Here is a 16,378-nt window from a genome sequence, read left to right on the forward strand (position 1 = left end):
TACACAGCAGATCCGTTCGCTAAGGCTAGTGAATAACAGGCTAAAGGTGTTATAATCCTGATTTATTTATTCATGGCATTGCTGCTATTTAATTGGTAGTGGTGATGTACATTGTTCCCATACTACGTAGTGTGTTACAGGGGATCTATGCACCCATAGATTGCTGCCTTGAACTTAAAGTCTATATTTTAATTCACCTGGACACGTATGCCCACCAAAACTCATTTCGTTCTTGGCATCCAATACATTTTAGAAGTATTATTGTGGAATATTATTATCGAAAATAATGATTATTACTGCAATGCTAGAGATTTTGCCTTTTTTTTTTTTTTTTGCTGCTCGTCACACATTCGAGAAGCAAATATTTTGATTTGAACGACCCCTAATCCAGATATGCGTCCGTAGCATAGCCTGGAGCGCTGGAAATTTTTAGAAGGGAATATTACTGTGCGAGAACACAGCGTTGCCCATGCGCTTACCTGATGTGTTCTACCGCCAATCATGTCACCTTTCCCTCACTCATCGTAATTTTAACATTGCAAAGCAAATGACAGGTCTTGTACCTTAGAATACAGCTAATCCAAGCTTTAGAGGCTGATGCTCCTAAATAACTCATTCGCTGGTACTGCGTTTCAACCGCCATATTATGTAATCTATTTATTCTGCAGTAATAATCACACCCTTCTGGAGAAATGCCCTGGAGAAGGATGGTCTCTGAGCTGAACTACTTTATTAGGAACGCTGTATCTGGGGCAGGGGTTCCCAATCTTTTTCTAATTGCGACACCCTAGAGTATCAGAATTTTTCCAAGGCACCCCCAGGCCCCAAAAATATATCAAATCAAGTAGATTCTGTTGATATATTTCTCTTAGGGTCAGTTATGTGGTAAAGGGCAGGATTTGCTTCCGATTGTACACATTTTATGATTGGCAGCCACCAGCACTGGTTTTGTCCAGAAATAATTGAACGTAAATAGTTTGAATTGGTCCCGGACCACCAACCCGAGGCACCCCTGCCAGTATCCTGAGGCACCCCAGGGAGCCTAGGCCCATAGTTTGGGAACCACTGATCTAGGGGTTGAGGCTGATCTAATTGAGACATAGGAACACCGAGCCTGGGAGGCTTACTTGGACTCGTCGGTTAGGCTGAACAAGTACATAAAGTCATCCTTCTAAATTTACCCCCTACGGCTCTCACTTAATGCCTCGATACCTGAAGGACTGCTGTGCATTCGCAGCGCCCAACCAATGTCAACCCCATGGGGGGGGGAGGGACGAGTGAGAAATGCCAGATAAGCCGCCCGACACAGGCTCAGCCCCCTCACCTGAAAATCCAGGCCGCGCCGTACATGTACCAACATCAGCATCACTATCCATGCCCGCTTCCATAGCCGACTCCACTGCCCGAAAATCCGTGGGGACTTGACGTCTGAAGATTCAGGCTGAGCAGCCCATGTGTTATCATCTGCATCGTCCTCCCCGACTTCGCCAGCAGTGAACGAATCCTCTTCGCTGTAGTCCAGCTGTGCCTCAACATCTGTGGGAACATGCAAAAAGGAGGAGGGGGACCCCGAGGACTGTAGGCCTCGGTCACGCATGCGGCTCTGTGCAGAACCATCACCTCAGAGTGTCTCCCTCTCCATCATGGCAACAGCTGACCCCATATCCCTGAAAGCCTGCAAGAATTCTGAGCACCCTGGAATGGGCCTCCTTTGTGCCCCCTGAGACCAATCCTCTAACTGTCTGGGACCCCACCGTCTCCCGGGGCAGAGTATTAACAATGGGCACCAGAGCCCCAGCAATGGAGGACACTGCTGCGGACAGCAGAGAGGGGTCAAAGGAGGTAGTGGAGACTCTAGCCGTGGTTGCACCCCCAGACCCTGCCTTGGATCCAGAGCACCCCACCGGTGGAAGCCTGCCAATTCCCCTGACTCCACCCCCCAGAAGCCCGTGCAGTAGTATGTCCCCTAGGTGGCAGCTCCTCACAGCGGGCCGATGAGGGCATGTAAATGCTGCCCGCACTAACCTGGCCCACGCTGCCCGACCCCTAATGTTCACAGCTACTGTAGCGCTCACCTACAACACCGGGCCTTGCTGCCCCACGGTGTCCCACCCCTTGGCTCTAGCCGCCCCGGGGCCGGAAGCAGGCCGCAGCGCAGGAGCCTCCAAGGCTTCACCTGCAGCCGGGCGTCTACCACAAGCCCATCCGTGAACGGGGACCAGAGACAGGGATGATGCCACAGCGTCTGTTCAGGCCTCCTTGACTTCGCACAGCATCTACTCAGCATTGCAGAGGGGTGGGGGGGGGCCTAATCGCGGCTAATTAGCATATACCGCGACCTAATTAGCATATACCGCGACCTAATTAGCATATACCGCGGCCTAATTAGCATACGCCGCGACCTAATTAGCATACATTGCGACCTAATTAGCATAGGCCATGCCCCTTGCGGGCGCTGTGAGAGTCCCTATTAGCAATCTTCAGAAATTGAGAGGCATGCATGGCATGGTAATAGTCAGGGAAAGCACTACTGAGACAGCAAAGCAATGTATCAGCACTCAACTGAATACAGTTATACACTAACTGGGGAGCTCAGGGGCACAGATCCACTCACCAGAAAACTTTCAGGAAAGAGAGAAATACTCCTCCCTTTCCTGCCCTGATATCCCAGCTAACACTGCTCTTCCCTAAGTCCTTATTGGACCACCGAGTCACATGCTTCCCTAGGTCACACAACAGTCTTGGATGTTTAACCCACTCCATGCCTATTGCAGACATTACGTTATTCTATTGTCAGCAATTAGCGCCATATAATGACACTCGTTACATTTGCAGCTTACAGATTGTTAGTTTAATAGCTCCGAGGAACAGAAGAGAGCTACTCTCTCCCTGGTGGAAATCTTCCTTGGAAGATCAGACGATTTATAAAAGTATACACCTTAGATTAGTAGATAAATAAAATTAGGGAAATGATATTAGCAAAACTAGACCTCTAGTTACTGTGGTCTGGTGTTGAACCCAATGTGCTGTATAGGGTGGGATGTAATGAGGTAAGGGGTTGCCCCTGTCTGGGTTCAGACGGCAAACTAGGACTTCACTACATCCTGGCATAAGTGTTATCCACACTGAGAAAATTATGGGGACTGGAAGTAGAACTAAAATGCATTTATTGGTCCTTACTAGACCAAAAGGCAAATACAGTAGCAAATACAGCCAATCAGACAGCCGCGAACACTGAAACAGGTTAGGATTCCTGCTAAACAGATCTGGACTCACTGGTAGGAGGATACTGTAGTGCTATCTACTGGCGGAACCTGTACTGCTGATTGGTGTCTGCAGTGTGTTGGATGTCAGTCCACAAGGTAGATAGATTAATTAGACTCGTAGGTTTATTTACTCATACCTTCCAACTGTCCTGATTTTCGTGGTACAGTCCACAGAAAAAAATGTGGTTGGGACTGTCCTATATCTCAGCCAGGGGCAGGCAGTGTCCCAGTGTGTGTCTGTGTGTTGGGGGGCAGCTGGGAGTACCCCCTGCCCGCCGCTCCTCTGAGCAGAGCAGCAGTGTATAGACAGAGGGTCTGGGGGCATGGCTAGCAGCTCTCAGAGGGCTGGCCATGCCCCCACATCTGTGAAAATGGTTGGGTTGCCCCAACATTTTGGATGCACATTGAAGGCGCGTACAAGAGAGTTAGGAGGGTCACTGCAGGAAGGCAAAACTTCAGCTCCCCCCCTCCCCCCCGTCCCCCACACACACACACGCACACCAATACCAACTTTCCAGAACCTCAGACGAAAGTGTGGAGGTGGCATCTTAGAGGATGCCTCTCTGAGGGGTTTATTCTAGTTCATTCTTTCTGACAAAATCCTTCTTAGATGGACAAAACCATGTGCACTGCAGGGGGGCAGATGTAACATGTGCAGAGAGAATTAGATTTGATTTGTGAGTTTTTTTTGTTTCTGTGCAGGGAAAATAATGACTGCATGATTTTACACTGCAATATAGATCTCACTTTGAAGAAAAACCCCACCCAAATCTAATTCTCTCTGCACAAGTTACATCTGCCCCACAGTGCACATGGTTTTGTCCATCTAAGAAGGATTTTGTCAGAAAGAATGAACTAGAATAACCCCCTCAGAGTCACAAAAGGTTTGCAGAGACATTATGCAGCAAGTACACAGGAATATAACAGGTACAACAGACCCAGTCAGGACCATATGGTATTAATGCAGGTGGTGTGCAACTTGATGACAATGTAAATTGTAGTTTAAATCCTGTTGGGCTGATAATTACTGGTTGCAAGTAGGAAGTTATTGCAATTTACAGTTTGTATATGTGTCCAGGTCAGTAATGTGCTAAAGTATTTACAATAAAAACTATAAGCTTTCCCAAACCAAATGTTCTTTCTTAATCTTTGAGATAAAGTTGAAGGTTTTGCAAATGTTCTGTTTAATCTTAGACTTATTATGGATCCATTTGCCATTCTATGCATAAACTTTCCTAATTGGGACTTAAGCCCTGGTAGGCGGGCAATTATCCTATTGTTGACCATTATTATAACTACAGCCATGAAAATTATTTGGCGTCAATGGACATTAGTCATAGTTCTCCCTCTTTTTGGGAGAGCTTAAGGCCTTATTGCAGTTATTCTATTCTGACAGACATGTCAAATCTATCTATCTATCATGCAGTGCACATGAGGCCTTATTCTAGTTCACTCTTTCTGACAAAATCCTTCTTAGATGGACAAAACAATGTGCACTGCAGGGGGGCAGCTGTAACTTGAGTAGAGAGAATTAGATTTGGGTGGGGTTTTACTTCAAAGTGAGATCTATATTGCAGTGTAAAAATAAAGCAGCTATTATTTACCCTGTACAGAAACAAAATAACTCACCCAAATCTAATTCTCTCTGCACATTTTACATCTGCCACCCTGCAGTGCACATGGTTTTTTCCATCTAAGAAGGATTTTGTCAGAAAGAGTGAACTAGAATAAGGCCCATGGTTTTGTCCATTTGAGAAGGAATTTGCCAGAAGGATTGAACCAAAATAACCCCCAGAGATTGGAGGTAGGAGCAGATAGGGATTATCGATGGTTTGGAGAGTTTGTGGGCTAAAAACTGTCACAGCTCAAAGTGAAAGTAGAAACTGTCACAGCTCGAAGGGAAAGTACATTGCAGAATCTATAATTTTGAGTGACTTTTAATTAGTTATATAGTATTTGCCTATTATATAGTATTTGCCTATGTCTGAACGGTCTGAAGAACAGGTTCTCAAAATCGGTCCTTAGGTCTCCTCACAGAATCAAGTGAACTATATAGCTCCACCTGTGGATCTTTTAAAATGTGTCAGTCAGTAATGAGTGTACCTGTCGGGTGACCTGGAAACCGTGAACTGTGTGGGGTCCCAAGGACCAAGTTTGAGAACCACTGGTCTAAAGTTTAAAAAATATTTCAATCTACCTAGCTGGCACTTCTATCAGCAGTTGTTAGGCTGTCCTCTTTGTTCACAATCATGTTAATGTCGGCAGGAGGAGATTAGGCAAATGCTTTTACCTGATTGCAGTGAACTTTGGCTTGATTCCTTCTCTTTTCTACATAAATGACTTTTATGTTATATATTTCTCTTTTCTGTTTCTCTTTTATTTTATTTTGTTCTCATTTGTTTCCTTCATGTATTCTACTATTAAGGTTCTGTATGTCCTGCTATTGTTACATAATAACTTTTGAAACATTTGTCCAAGTGGTTAATTCGTTTTCTGTAGGTTCTTAGAGTATTATTAGAACTTTGTCAGTTTTATTCTGGAACATATTTGATGTCATAATGAAATGTACTTATGTTGCAAATGTAGGGCATCAACAGTGGCGTAACATTAGCTCCGCAGACCCCACGGACGCGCTAGGTAAGTTTGGGCACTGCGGGGTCTGCGGAAGCTATTGTTAATGGGGCCGTCACCACCGAATCTCTGCTGTCCGGATGTTCCTGCACCTCCTGTTAGAATGTCACTTGTAAAATGGCCGCCCCCTTCACAGCAGACAGTTATTAAGGATGCTAGAAGGGGCAGCGACCTCCTCTCCCATCATAAAAAATGGTCTGCTGTATGGTGGTGGCCATTTTGTATGTGAAATTCTAACAAGAGGAGCAGGAGCACCGGGACTGCAGACAGCAGGTCCAGGAAGCCAGGACCACAACGGATCATCAGGGCGGCGGAAGATGCAGTGGTGAGGGGGTGAGTGGGGGGGGGGAGGTGCCGGACAGTTTCCCGAAAGTCCCGACAGGCAAAACCCAGACACTTGGGGTCCCGACGGCCACCGGTTATTCTCCCTCATGAGCAGTACCAGGTAGGAGCCAACCTTTCCCTTATTGCAGGGGTTGGCAGGGCTCCAGGACATTACCTCTACAGCAGCAGCAGGGAGCCCAAGGCAGAGTTCCAATGGAAGAACAGTGGTCACACTTGGATCACACAAGAAACAAACAAATCATACTGTATATGCAGGTTCCCGATCAGGGCTTGCAGTCTGGAGGCAGGCACCTCTATTGCCTCTGGGAGTATACACTTGGTTGCCAACCTGACCCTCTCCTTGAGGGAGAAAATGCTCTGTTCCTGGACTTCCCTGGTAATGTAGGATTGCCAGCACCTGTGGTGAAACACCTTTCTTATCAATTACCTAGCTCACCACAGGTGATGGCAATCCTACATTACCTGGAAAGTGCAGGAACAGAGCATTTTCTCACTGATGGAGAGGGTCAGGTAGGCAGCCATGTAGTTATGCATACCTCAAAACATGACCGACTCCAGGAGGGACACATTGCTCTGTTTCTGGACTTCCCTCTTAATGTATGATTACCATCACCTGTTTTGAACAGGTTAAGTAATAATAATGGTGTCTGAATGGGAGGTACAGATGTATCGGGCCTCATTGGACCTCGTGCGCGCGCGTCCCCTTCCGGCATACAGATGGCGGTGGGGCAGGGGATGGCGATGGCAACGCCATCCCCTGCAAAGATGAATCCCGCTACATCTGTATGGTTATGCTCCTGGATCAAATGACAATATACTTTTGCCCAATGCTTTACATCCAATAACCATATTGCCCCGTCAATTCATACTCATGTCATTATTACGTTTTTTCCTGTGTTCCTTTCTTACTATAATATTGTGAGAGTAGGGGTCAGAGGTAAGCAGAGAACCATTTGATTGTCGCCAACCACCAAATGATTTCTACAGCACTTGCAGATATCTCTCTGGTGTCTCTGCGAGCGCCCTGTGCGGGAAGCGGGTGGGCAACTGACATCCGCTGACATCAGCTGTCCGCTCCCCGCACCCGCGTCACGGGGCGCATTTACATGGGAATGCCCAGTGTTTTCATGGGAACAGCCATGAAATGCTGGGTGTTCCCATGTGTGCGGCCCTTCGCCGCTGCCCCCACTGCTAGGTGCAAATGGGACGTGGAACTGCTAGTTCTCTGTGCCCGCTTGCACCCAGGATCTGCACATGTGCATAAATGTGCATGCGCAGATGCTCAACATTGCTCCCCTGCGCGTACACGCAAGGGAGCATGTAAAATAGAATAACCCCCCCCCCCCCCCCCCCCCCAGGTGTAGTGTCCTCTCCACTCTATTCTTCTACACTACCATCATCCAACCCTTATGTTGTTTGTCCTAGCGCTGGGCTAGGTGAGGTGCGCTGCCCTGGCAGGACTGCAACTAAACACAAACATTACCCAATACGACTGAAATACAATACACCAGACAACATGGGAAACAACACACAATGCCAGCACAAAGCACAGACACAATACGTACAGTACAGAATACAATACCATTTAGAATTTAGAAACAGCGGAATATAATACGTCTGATACTGTTTCACTGCCTCTGCCCAGATACACAGTCTGGTTTCTGATGCCTTTTGCTTTTCTGGAGCTTGGTGTATATGCATAAGGGGAATGCAGTCAAACCTCTAAGAGCTGCGTTTTCAGAGGATTGACCACATTTTTTGAGGATAGTTTTTAGTATGAAATGTAATACTGTATGTCACCAATTTATTTCATCTTGGATCATGTCCTGTTACCACCTCAATGTTTCAAAAACAAATGTAATAATAATACTATTAGTCAACAGAATCTACAGTGCTCGCCTTCTCTATGTCTACGGACAACACAAAAATAAATGCTAATATCCGAGCTTGCTAGATGCCTGGATCTTGATTCTCCACATTCAGGTGCTATAAAAATATGCATATACAGTATATACATCCCTTGTCTGAAAATCTGCCCCAACTTGAGCCCTCAGCCCAAGATTTGTGCCTCTCGTTCTCCTTATCCCATTGCCGATTACAGCTCACCAACTATGTAGAATGCCCTCCCTTGTTCAAGGCTATCTCCAGCCTCCAAATATTGCAGATCACTGTGGAAACTCATCTTTAGGTAAGGTTACCAAATGATCTTCTTAACCTCCATTGTCTCTTCTTACCGGTTATCCTCCCTCTACACAGTTCTATTAACCCTTTGAGGGCCAACATCTCGTGTCAGCGTCGCTCACATTTGTTATGTAAACTCAAATAAAAAATGTTGTGTAAAAAAGATTATATTTCCTATATAAGGTCAATATTACAGGTCATTATGATGAATAAAAATGGGTACTTATGTAGTATCTGGGCTGCCGATTTCTAAATCGGGTCGGATCGGGAGATCGCATCGCATCGCATGCGACCATGCGATTCGATGCGATGCGATGCGATGCGATGACCCGATTTTTCCATAGGAATCAATGTTAAAATGGACCATTTTAACATGGAATTCAATGGGAAAAATGGGTCCTTTTCATACCCCTACTATCCAAGTGGGCATGGAGTTGGATATAAACCTGTGGCGAGCGTAGCGAGCCACCGAGCCCGAAGCGTGGCGAGCGAAGCGAGCCCCGCGAGGGGACGAATACCGTCCCCTCGCGGGGCTCGCTTCGCTCGCCACGCTTCGGGCTCGGTGGCTCGCTACGCTCGCCACAGGTTTATATCCAACTCCATGCCCACTTGGATAGTAGGGGTATGAAAAGGACCCATTTTTCCATAGGAATCATTTTAACATTGATTCCTATGGAAAAATCGGGTCATCGCATCCGATATCGGATGCGATGCGATGCGATGCGATATCGCATCGCATCGCATCTGATTGTATGCCTTAACTTAAGGCATACAATCAAAAAATCGGCAGCCCAGATACTACATAAGTACCCAATAATGTTCGCTTAGCAATTTTCACACCAATTTTGACAAATTTACTTAGTACTCAAAGGGTTAAACTTGCAATTATTCATCTTCAATATTATACAACCCCATAGAAAACATAACCCTTTAAAAATAATGTTCCTATGCTGCACCAATATGCAATACATAGCAATTAGGGGTTAATTAATTAATTTGGCATGACATCGGGGGGTATTCAATCCCTGACGCTATTTATAACGGGCACACTGCGTCGGGAACCTATTCCATGCTGTCTCTCCCCACAGCATTGAAGAGGCAGATCGACAGTATGAGCCCGACCTTAAAAGCTGTCGGGCTCGTTTTGCCGATCACGGACGAATCTCGACAATCCACAGCCGTTTACCAGGACACGCCCCCTTTTCGCAAACCGACAGGTGGGACATTGAATGGGGACACCTAATGCAGGTGTCCCCTTTGCCCCTCCCCCTTTTCTCCAGGCCAGTCACCCAATCATACTGTACAACTGGACAAGTCACTAACTACTACAGTCTAGCACAGTGGTTCCCTACGTTTTTTGAATCACGGATTAATTAAATTATCTGGTGAGGGACAGGATTTGCTTCTGTTTGTCCACATATATTATGATTGGCAGCCACAAGCACTGGTTTTGCCTGGTACATTGACCATAAATAATATGAATTGATCTTGGTCCACCAACCCAAGGCTCCCCTGCACACAGTTTGGGAACCACTGGTCTAGCACAATGTATGCTAAAAGGCTTTGTGCTGCTGTGAGCAGAATTTCACTAGCTGTTATTCTGTCTCTTAAGGACACAGGGACATGCAAGTGATGGGGACCTGCAAGTGATGAAGACATGCATGTGCAGGGGCGTAACTATAGCACCGCGGGGGGGCGCTGTGCATGTGGGGGCGCCGGGGGCTGCGGTGCTATAGTTACCCTCCCCAATCCCCCGCAGACTTACGTATCTAGCTGGTCCCGGCGGCTCCGTTCTTCTGATGAGGACCACCCCACAAAATGGCCGCCCCATATAGCACACTGTTCTCTGAAACTGTCTGCTGTATGGGGGCGGCCATTTTGTGGTGGTCCTCAGCAGAAGAACGGAGCCGCCGGGACCAGCGCAGCGCGATAGGTAAGACTGCGGGGGAGGGGGTTAGCATAGGCGACGGGGCGGCCGGGGGGGGTGCTTGACGGGGCGGCGGCGGCGGGGGGTGGGTCCTAACGGCGGGGGGGCACCCAAAACGTAGCTACGCCACTGTGCATGTGATGGGGACATGCATGTGATGGGGACATGCAGGTGATGATGAATTGTAGAAAAAAGTTAAATATCTTTAGAAAATGCACCTTAAATAAATTTGGCACAATAAATATGTGGCATCCCAGACTCTACTGACCTGCAGGGGATAACAAAATCACCTCTGTGACATCATCAGCCCTTGCATGCCCTGCAATTGGATGACCCTTGAACCTGGGGGCAGGGTCTGAGAGGACAGAGAAACAGCATGGGAGGGAGAGTCAGCCAGCATGGAGAAGAGATGCTTTCTGGAGTGAGACACAGCCTGAACCAGAATCAGGGAGAAGGTACAGTATGCAGCAGCATTTGCAGACAAAAGACAGGGAGAGAGCCTGTTGCAGCCATGAAGATATACAGCCTGTCTCATCTACAGACACAGCCAGCTATCAGACAGTGGTGAGATTTGCACTGCCCACACTACACAGGCACACAGGGAGCCATTGTTAACCTTTGGGGAAACTGCTAAATGCAGAGCTAAGTAATCTGCTTATTTGAAAACATACTTTGTAAGTTCAAGTAATTCAACTTCTGACCACTTGTGTGACATTGGGACATTAAATCCAAGTATTGTACTCGGGAGGAGTCTGTTGATTCTAAAGCTGCCCATACACGGTCCGTTTAACGGATCCGTTCGGGACTTATATAGTACACATCGCATTGCATTGCATGCCTTATGCATGCAGTGTGCATGCGATGCGATGTGATAACCAGCTAGTACAAACAATATGTGCAGCACATACTTTTTGTACCGTACGATGAGATGCGCGGGAGCGCGCATCTCATAGTACAGAACGGACGATCCGGGAACGGACCGTCTATGGGCAACTTTATGCTGAAAACCCTGTTCCACCTAGCAGAAAAGTAGGGACCTGGGGCCTTATTCTGGTTCACTTTTTCTGACAAAATCCTTCTTAGATGGACAAAACTATGTGCACTGCAGGTGGGGCAGATGTAACGTGCAGAGAGAGTTAGATTTGGGTGGGGTTTTACTTCAAAGTGAGATCTATATTGCAGTGTAAAAATAAAGCAGCCAGTATTTACCCTGCACTGAAACAAAATAACTCACCCAAATCTAATTGTCTCTGCACATTTTACATCTGCCCCCCTGCAGTGCACATGGTTTTGTCCATCTAAGAAGGATTTTGTCAGAAAGAGTGAACTAGAATAAGGCCCCTGGACTCAGACTAACGTGTAGTAACTGTATTGGGGTTCTGGGAGGGGGTCCCCTGTCCCTTTGCCATGGTACAAGCAGCCTAAAAGAGGAGTGGCCAAAATCCAGTACACACAGCCTCAAGCAGATTCCAGAGCTAAAGCAGGTACAATCAATTCACTGACACCACAATTAGGGTGTTACAAATAGTCTTAAAATGAAAGATTAGTATGGAAATATCAGAAGAGCCCAGGGACAATGCAGACCTCCCAACTTTACTGGTGGAAGAATCGGGTCGCCAGTGCCTGGCATCATGATCAGGGCCAGGGGAATGACCTATGATTGCTGGACTCCCACAAGGCCACACCCTTGTTTTCGCTGCTATGGGGGCATGGCCAGAGTTGTGTGAGATGCTGGCCATGCCCCCAGCCCCTCTGCCTGCTGAATATTCCCCATTGCTCTGCTCAGGGGGACTCCCAACTGCTCCCCACCACCACAGGACACTGCCGGCCCCAGGCGGGACACAGGACCGTTCCCAAAAAACGGGACGAGCCAGTGAAAATTGGGACAATTGGGAGGTATGAAAAACTCATGTAAACCTATTGACTGTCGACTTTGCCATTGTCTTCCTAATGCTTGTGTTGACCTTCCGACCCTTGACCCAATGCATGTCAACCTAAACTGGGTGGACTCAATGACCATACCCTGCAATGGAACCATTTGGGGCATAACTAGCAGGTTACTGGTGCGGTTATGTGTACAGATGCAGCCTGTGCTGTCATGGCAACCACTAGCTGCAGGTGTATGAGGAAACAAACAGGGCCAGGAACATCATGTGGTGTGGAGCATGCTGGGAACTGTTGCTGTAGCTAGAAGATTACAAGTAACTTTTACACTCTTGCTACAGCCCGAAACAACCCTATTATTAGAGCTACTCTATTCTCAGAGGCCTGACAATATGATGGTGCTATGTTCTGTCCCTGGATGCTGCTCATAAATGAAGTTAAATACATATACATTATATTTTAATAGTGATGATCAGCAGTGGTTTACAATGTCCAGTCCAGTAACACTGACAATGCTTTATGAATCACATTGCGTTTACTGTTCATTACTCAGTTAATTACAAGTGCACACAAGTTACATCAGGACCTTAGCATTAAATGAATGATTGTATACAGTATCGCCATGACTCTTCAGTCATTGCTTTTATTACACCCATTGAGATACAAACCTTTTTCAGAGGTTGTATAATTGTGGTGCCCCCTAACCTGACTTTTGAGTCCAGTTAGCCAGCACAGTAACCTGCAGGGGTGTGTTGGCCAGTAGTGACAATAATGAGTTTATTTATTAAATTGAAATCAGTCAGAACAGAAGAGAGCAGCAGTTTTCTCTTTAGGGGCGGGATGCACTAAACGAAAAATGCGGTAACCTTGTTCTCGGATTTTTACTGCATTTTGATATGCAGGAAAACCCACATGCCGGGTTTTTCCTGCGGGTGGTATCGCCAGCAAAAGCTGTTGATACCACATAGAAGCCTATGGGCGTGACCCATGCCCCCTCACACTGACCCCTGCCTCCCCCCTCATCACTGCTGTGCTGCCCGAACCAGTGACCTCCTCTTCCCTAGCCCCTACATCCTCTTATGCGTGCAGGGAGGAGGAGCTGGAGCCTGCCCTGCAGCAGGGGGGATAGGATTAGGTGGGTTGTGGGGGGTTTGGCACTAGCCGGGAGGGTTTAGGTCAGTGCTGTGGCGTAGAGCGTTAGGTTTAGGTGGTGGGGTTAGACCAGTGGTTCCCAAACTGTGTGCCGTGGCTCCCTGGGGTGCCTCGGAGTACTTGCAGGGGTGACCTGGGTTGATGATCCAGAAGCAATTCAAATTGTTTGTGGTCCATGTAATAGGCAAAAACAGTGCTTGTGGCTTACAATTAGAAAATATGTGGATAAGCAGAAGTTAATAATTTGTCTCACCACATAACTGGACCAAAGGATGACATATAAGCACAATATATTTAATTTAATATTGTTTTTTCTGAAATTCTTGGTAACAAACTTTGCACCTAGGGGTGCCGTGAAAAATATTCTGATACTCTTCTAGGGTGCCGTGATATAAAAAAAAGTTTGGGAACCACTGGGTTAGGCACTAGCCGGGAGGGTTTGGGTCAATGCTGTGGGGCAGGGGGGTTAGGTTTAGGTGGTGGAGTTCGTTAGGCATTAGCCGGGAGGATTTGGGTCAGTGCTGTGGGGCAGGGGGTTAGGTTTATGCAGTTGGGTGCGGGGATTAGGCAATAGAGGGGAGGGGTAGGGTCAGTGCAGCGGGAAGGGGGTTATATTTTGGCAGTGGGGTGCAGTGGTTAGGCAATAGCGGAAAATGTTAGGGTCAGTGCTGCAGGCAGGATGATATCTCTTAAGTGGTGGGATGCAGGGGTTAGGGTCAGTGCTGCGGACGGGTTAATGGGGAAGGGGGAGGGTAAGTATACTTACCTGACTCAGGATCCCCTCCTTCGGGATGCCAGAGGTCAGTGTTTTAACCGCTGGTCATGTGTATGTATCCCCACCTCAGTATGGACTGCCTTACCTTACATTGGCTGTATGCATATGTTAAGGTGTGTACACACGGAAGATATGCCGTGAGATGCGAGTCCCGATGCAATCAGATCGTATTGGGACTCGCATAGTACGGCATGCTGCAGAGGCACAATTTTGACTATATAGTGCAGATCTTGCCTGCCCTCTCTATTTGGCTGCTGATTTGCGCTCACACGGGAGCAAGCCCTTAAAAAGCACACAATCTGCATGCGATATGGCTTCCGATGTTCACTATATCGGCAACATCAGAAGCCATATCGCACCTTGTGTACACACTACTAGGCTCATTTGTGCATAATGTAAACAAGGAAGTGAAGAATTAGTAATTACTAGTAGTAATCAGTGGCAGCTCCTACCATATTGTAGGCAACTGGGCGCGATGCTGCCCAATCACCCCCCACCCAGGTGCCACCGCTGTCGGTTCCCGCCACCTCCTGTCCCCGTCACCGCCAGTCCCTTCTGTCTCACAGACCGCATCTGGCTTCACTTTATTAAGCACAGTGGTGGATTTTACCCTGGGGGGCTGCAGCCCATAGGTAAAAACCGCCACTGGTAGTAAAACATATAAGTATTTTTGCAATACACAACAATCCACAATCATAGTCCACTAGCCGCCAATGTTAAATAAACAAAGTTACTTAGTCATGAAGAACTGGTGAAAAAATGAATATTATTCCCATTAGTACAGTATGTGCCCTAGGAAACAAATTCAGACACCTCAGGTAGGAACCTTTGTCAGCTGGAAATGACAGCGACATAAACGTTTGATGACAGATGTGTAGATGACGAGCGACGGATAATGTGTATATATGCCATGTTGATGAACAGTGATGACATATGTCCAAATCCTTTGCCGTCCCTGCAGAATCACATGTCACTGCACCATCTCAGTTCTCCCAGTGTGATCCTATAATACCACACTATAATATTACACTTGTAAACTCTCCCTCATCCCACACCTGCACAGGGAATCTATCCCATGTACCAACCTCCCTTTCTGTAATACCGCCTAGAATAACATATCAAACTATTTTTGGATCACAGCTTAAATTATTCCTACAAATTGTTGCCCTTCCACCCCTCCCTTAAAACACATAATTGAATTTGAATGCGCACATGTTCTATGCACTGTACACAAACGCAGGCATTCCCAATGTCAACGAGATTTCTTTTAGAACTCAGTTACACCGTGTGGGGGTAAAATCTCATTCAGCAAATGTAACCTCGATAGCCATGTTTACCTGCATCTTAAACACAACGTAGGCAGGTAACAAAGTTTTCTTTTAATAAGACAATACACATGAATGCCTATACCTAGAATAATCCGCTAGTAAAAACAGTCTCCAATTATTAAGCATTAATCCCAGGAAAAGGTTTTTCTGCATTCCATCATACAGCCTTGACGTTCATTTGTGAGAGATACATTCTTTACATACTATAGCTAGGAGAACTGAATTATAGCTTACCTTGAAGAAGCTCCGAAGAAAGTACATAACGCTGAACATTTCTGAAACTTATAAAATTGTCCCAGACTCCGAACCCAGATTAAAGGACACAATTATTGTTCTCTTCCCCCTGCTGGGTCTTAGGTTGCATGCATTCTTGTTGCTATTTTAGACAGTCTTAGCACCAGCGAAAACTGTTGAGCTATGCCAGAAGCTTATGCTAAGGAGCTGAATAACAATTAGGGTTTATCTGTGCAGTGCTGGACTGTATGACAGTACAAACAGGTTTGTTCACAGTTTACAGGCTGGGGTAGTGTCTACTGGGCATGCTCGGGATGTGCCATTGTGTGCACTGAATAATGTGAGAGTGCCTGGCTAGTTCATTGGCAACTATTGAGGCTAGACTGAAATTTACATCTTCTTTTTCACTTGCATCTTTGATTGTGCTACTTGGAGACAAAAACTAGGGGAAGATTACATCATTTTTATACTGAATGAGAACCCCCCCCCACCCATGCTCAGTTCATTAGCAAGTATAACGATCAAATTTGTAATGGAATTAATGCTTTGATTCATAATGCAAAGAGGCAACGAATTGGTCGCCGATAGCAAAAAATGTATAGAATAAAAATATGCCGAAACTGCAGTTTCTTATTCATTTTATATATCCCATCGT

General features: G+C 46.5%; 1 protein-coding gene across 1 annotated transcript in view; it reads right to left on the reverse strand.

The window, feature by feature from the left end:
- Positions 1-15,947, reverse strand: part of ARHGEF4 (Rho guanine nucleotide exchange factor 4) — a 174,738-nt gene extending 158,791 nt beyond the window's left edge. Inside the window, exon 1 of the mRNA XM_083178276.1 lies at positions 15,724-15,947. Within this exon, the coding sequence (XP_083034402.1) occupies positions 15,724-15,762 (39 nt within the window). The 5' untranslated portion in view covers positions 15,763-15,947. The remainder of the gene's footprint in view (positions 1-15,723) is intronic.
- Positions 15,948-16,378: the final 431 nt, after the last annotated feature.

This window comes from Crinia signifera, chromosome 3 (assembly GCF_055691185.1).
Source record: "Crinia signifera chromosome 3, ASM5569118v1, whole genome shotgun sequence".
Lineage (NCBI taxonomy): Eukaryota > Metazoa > Chordata > Amphibia > Anura > Myobatrachidae > Crinia > Crinia signifera.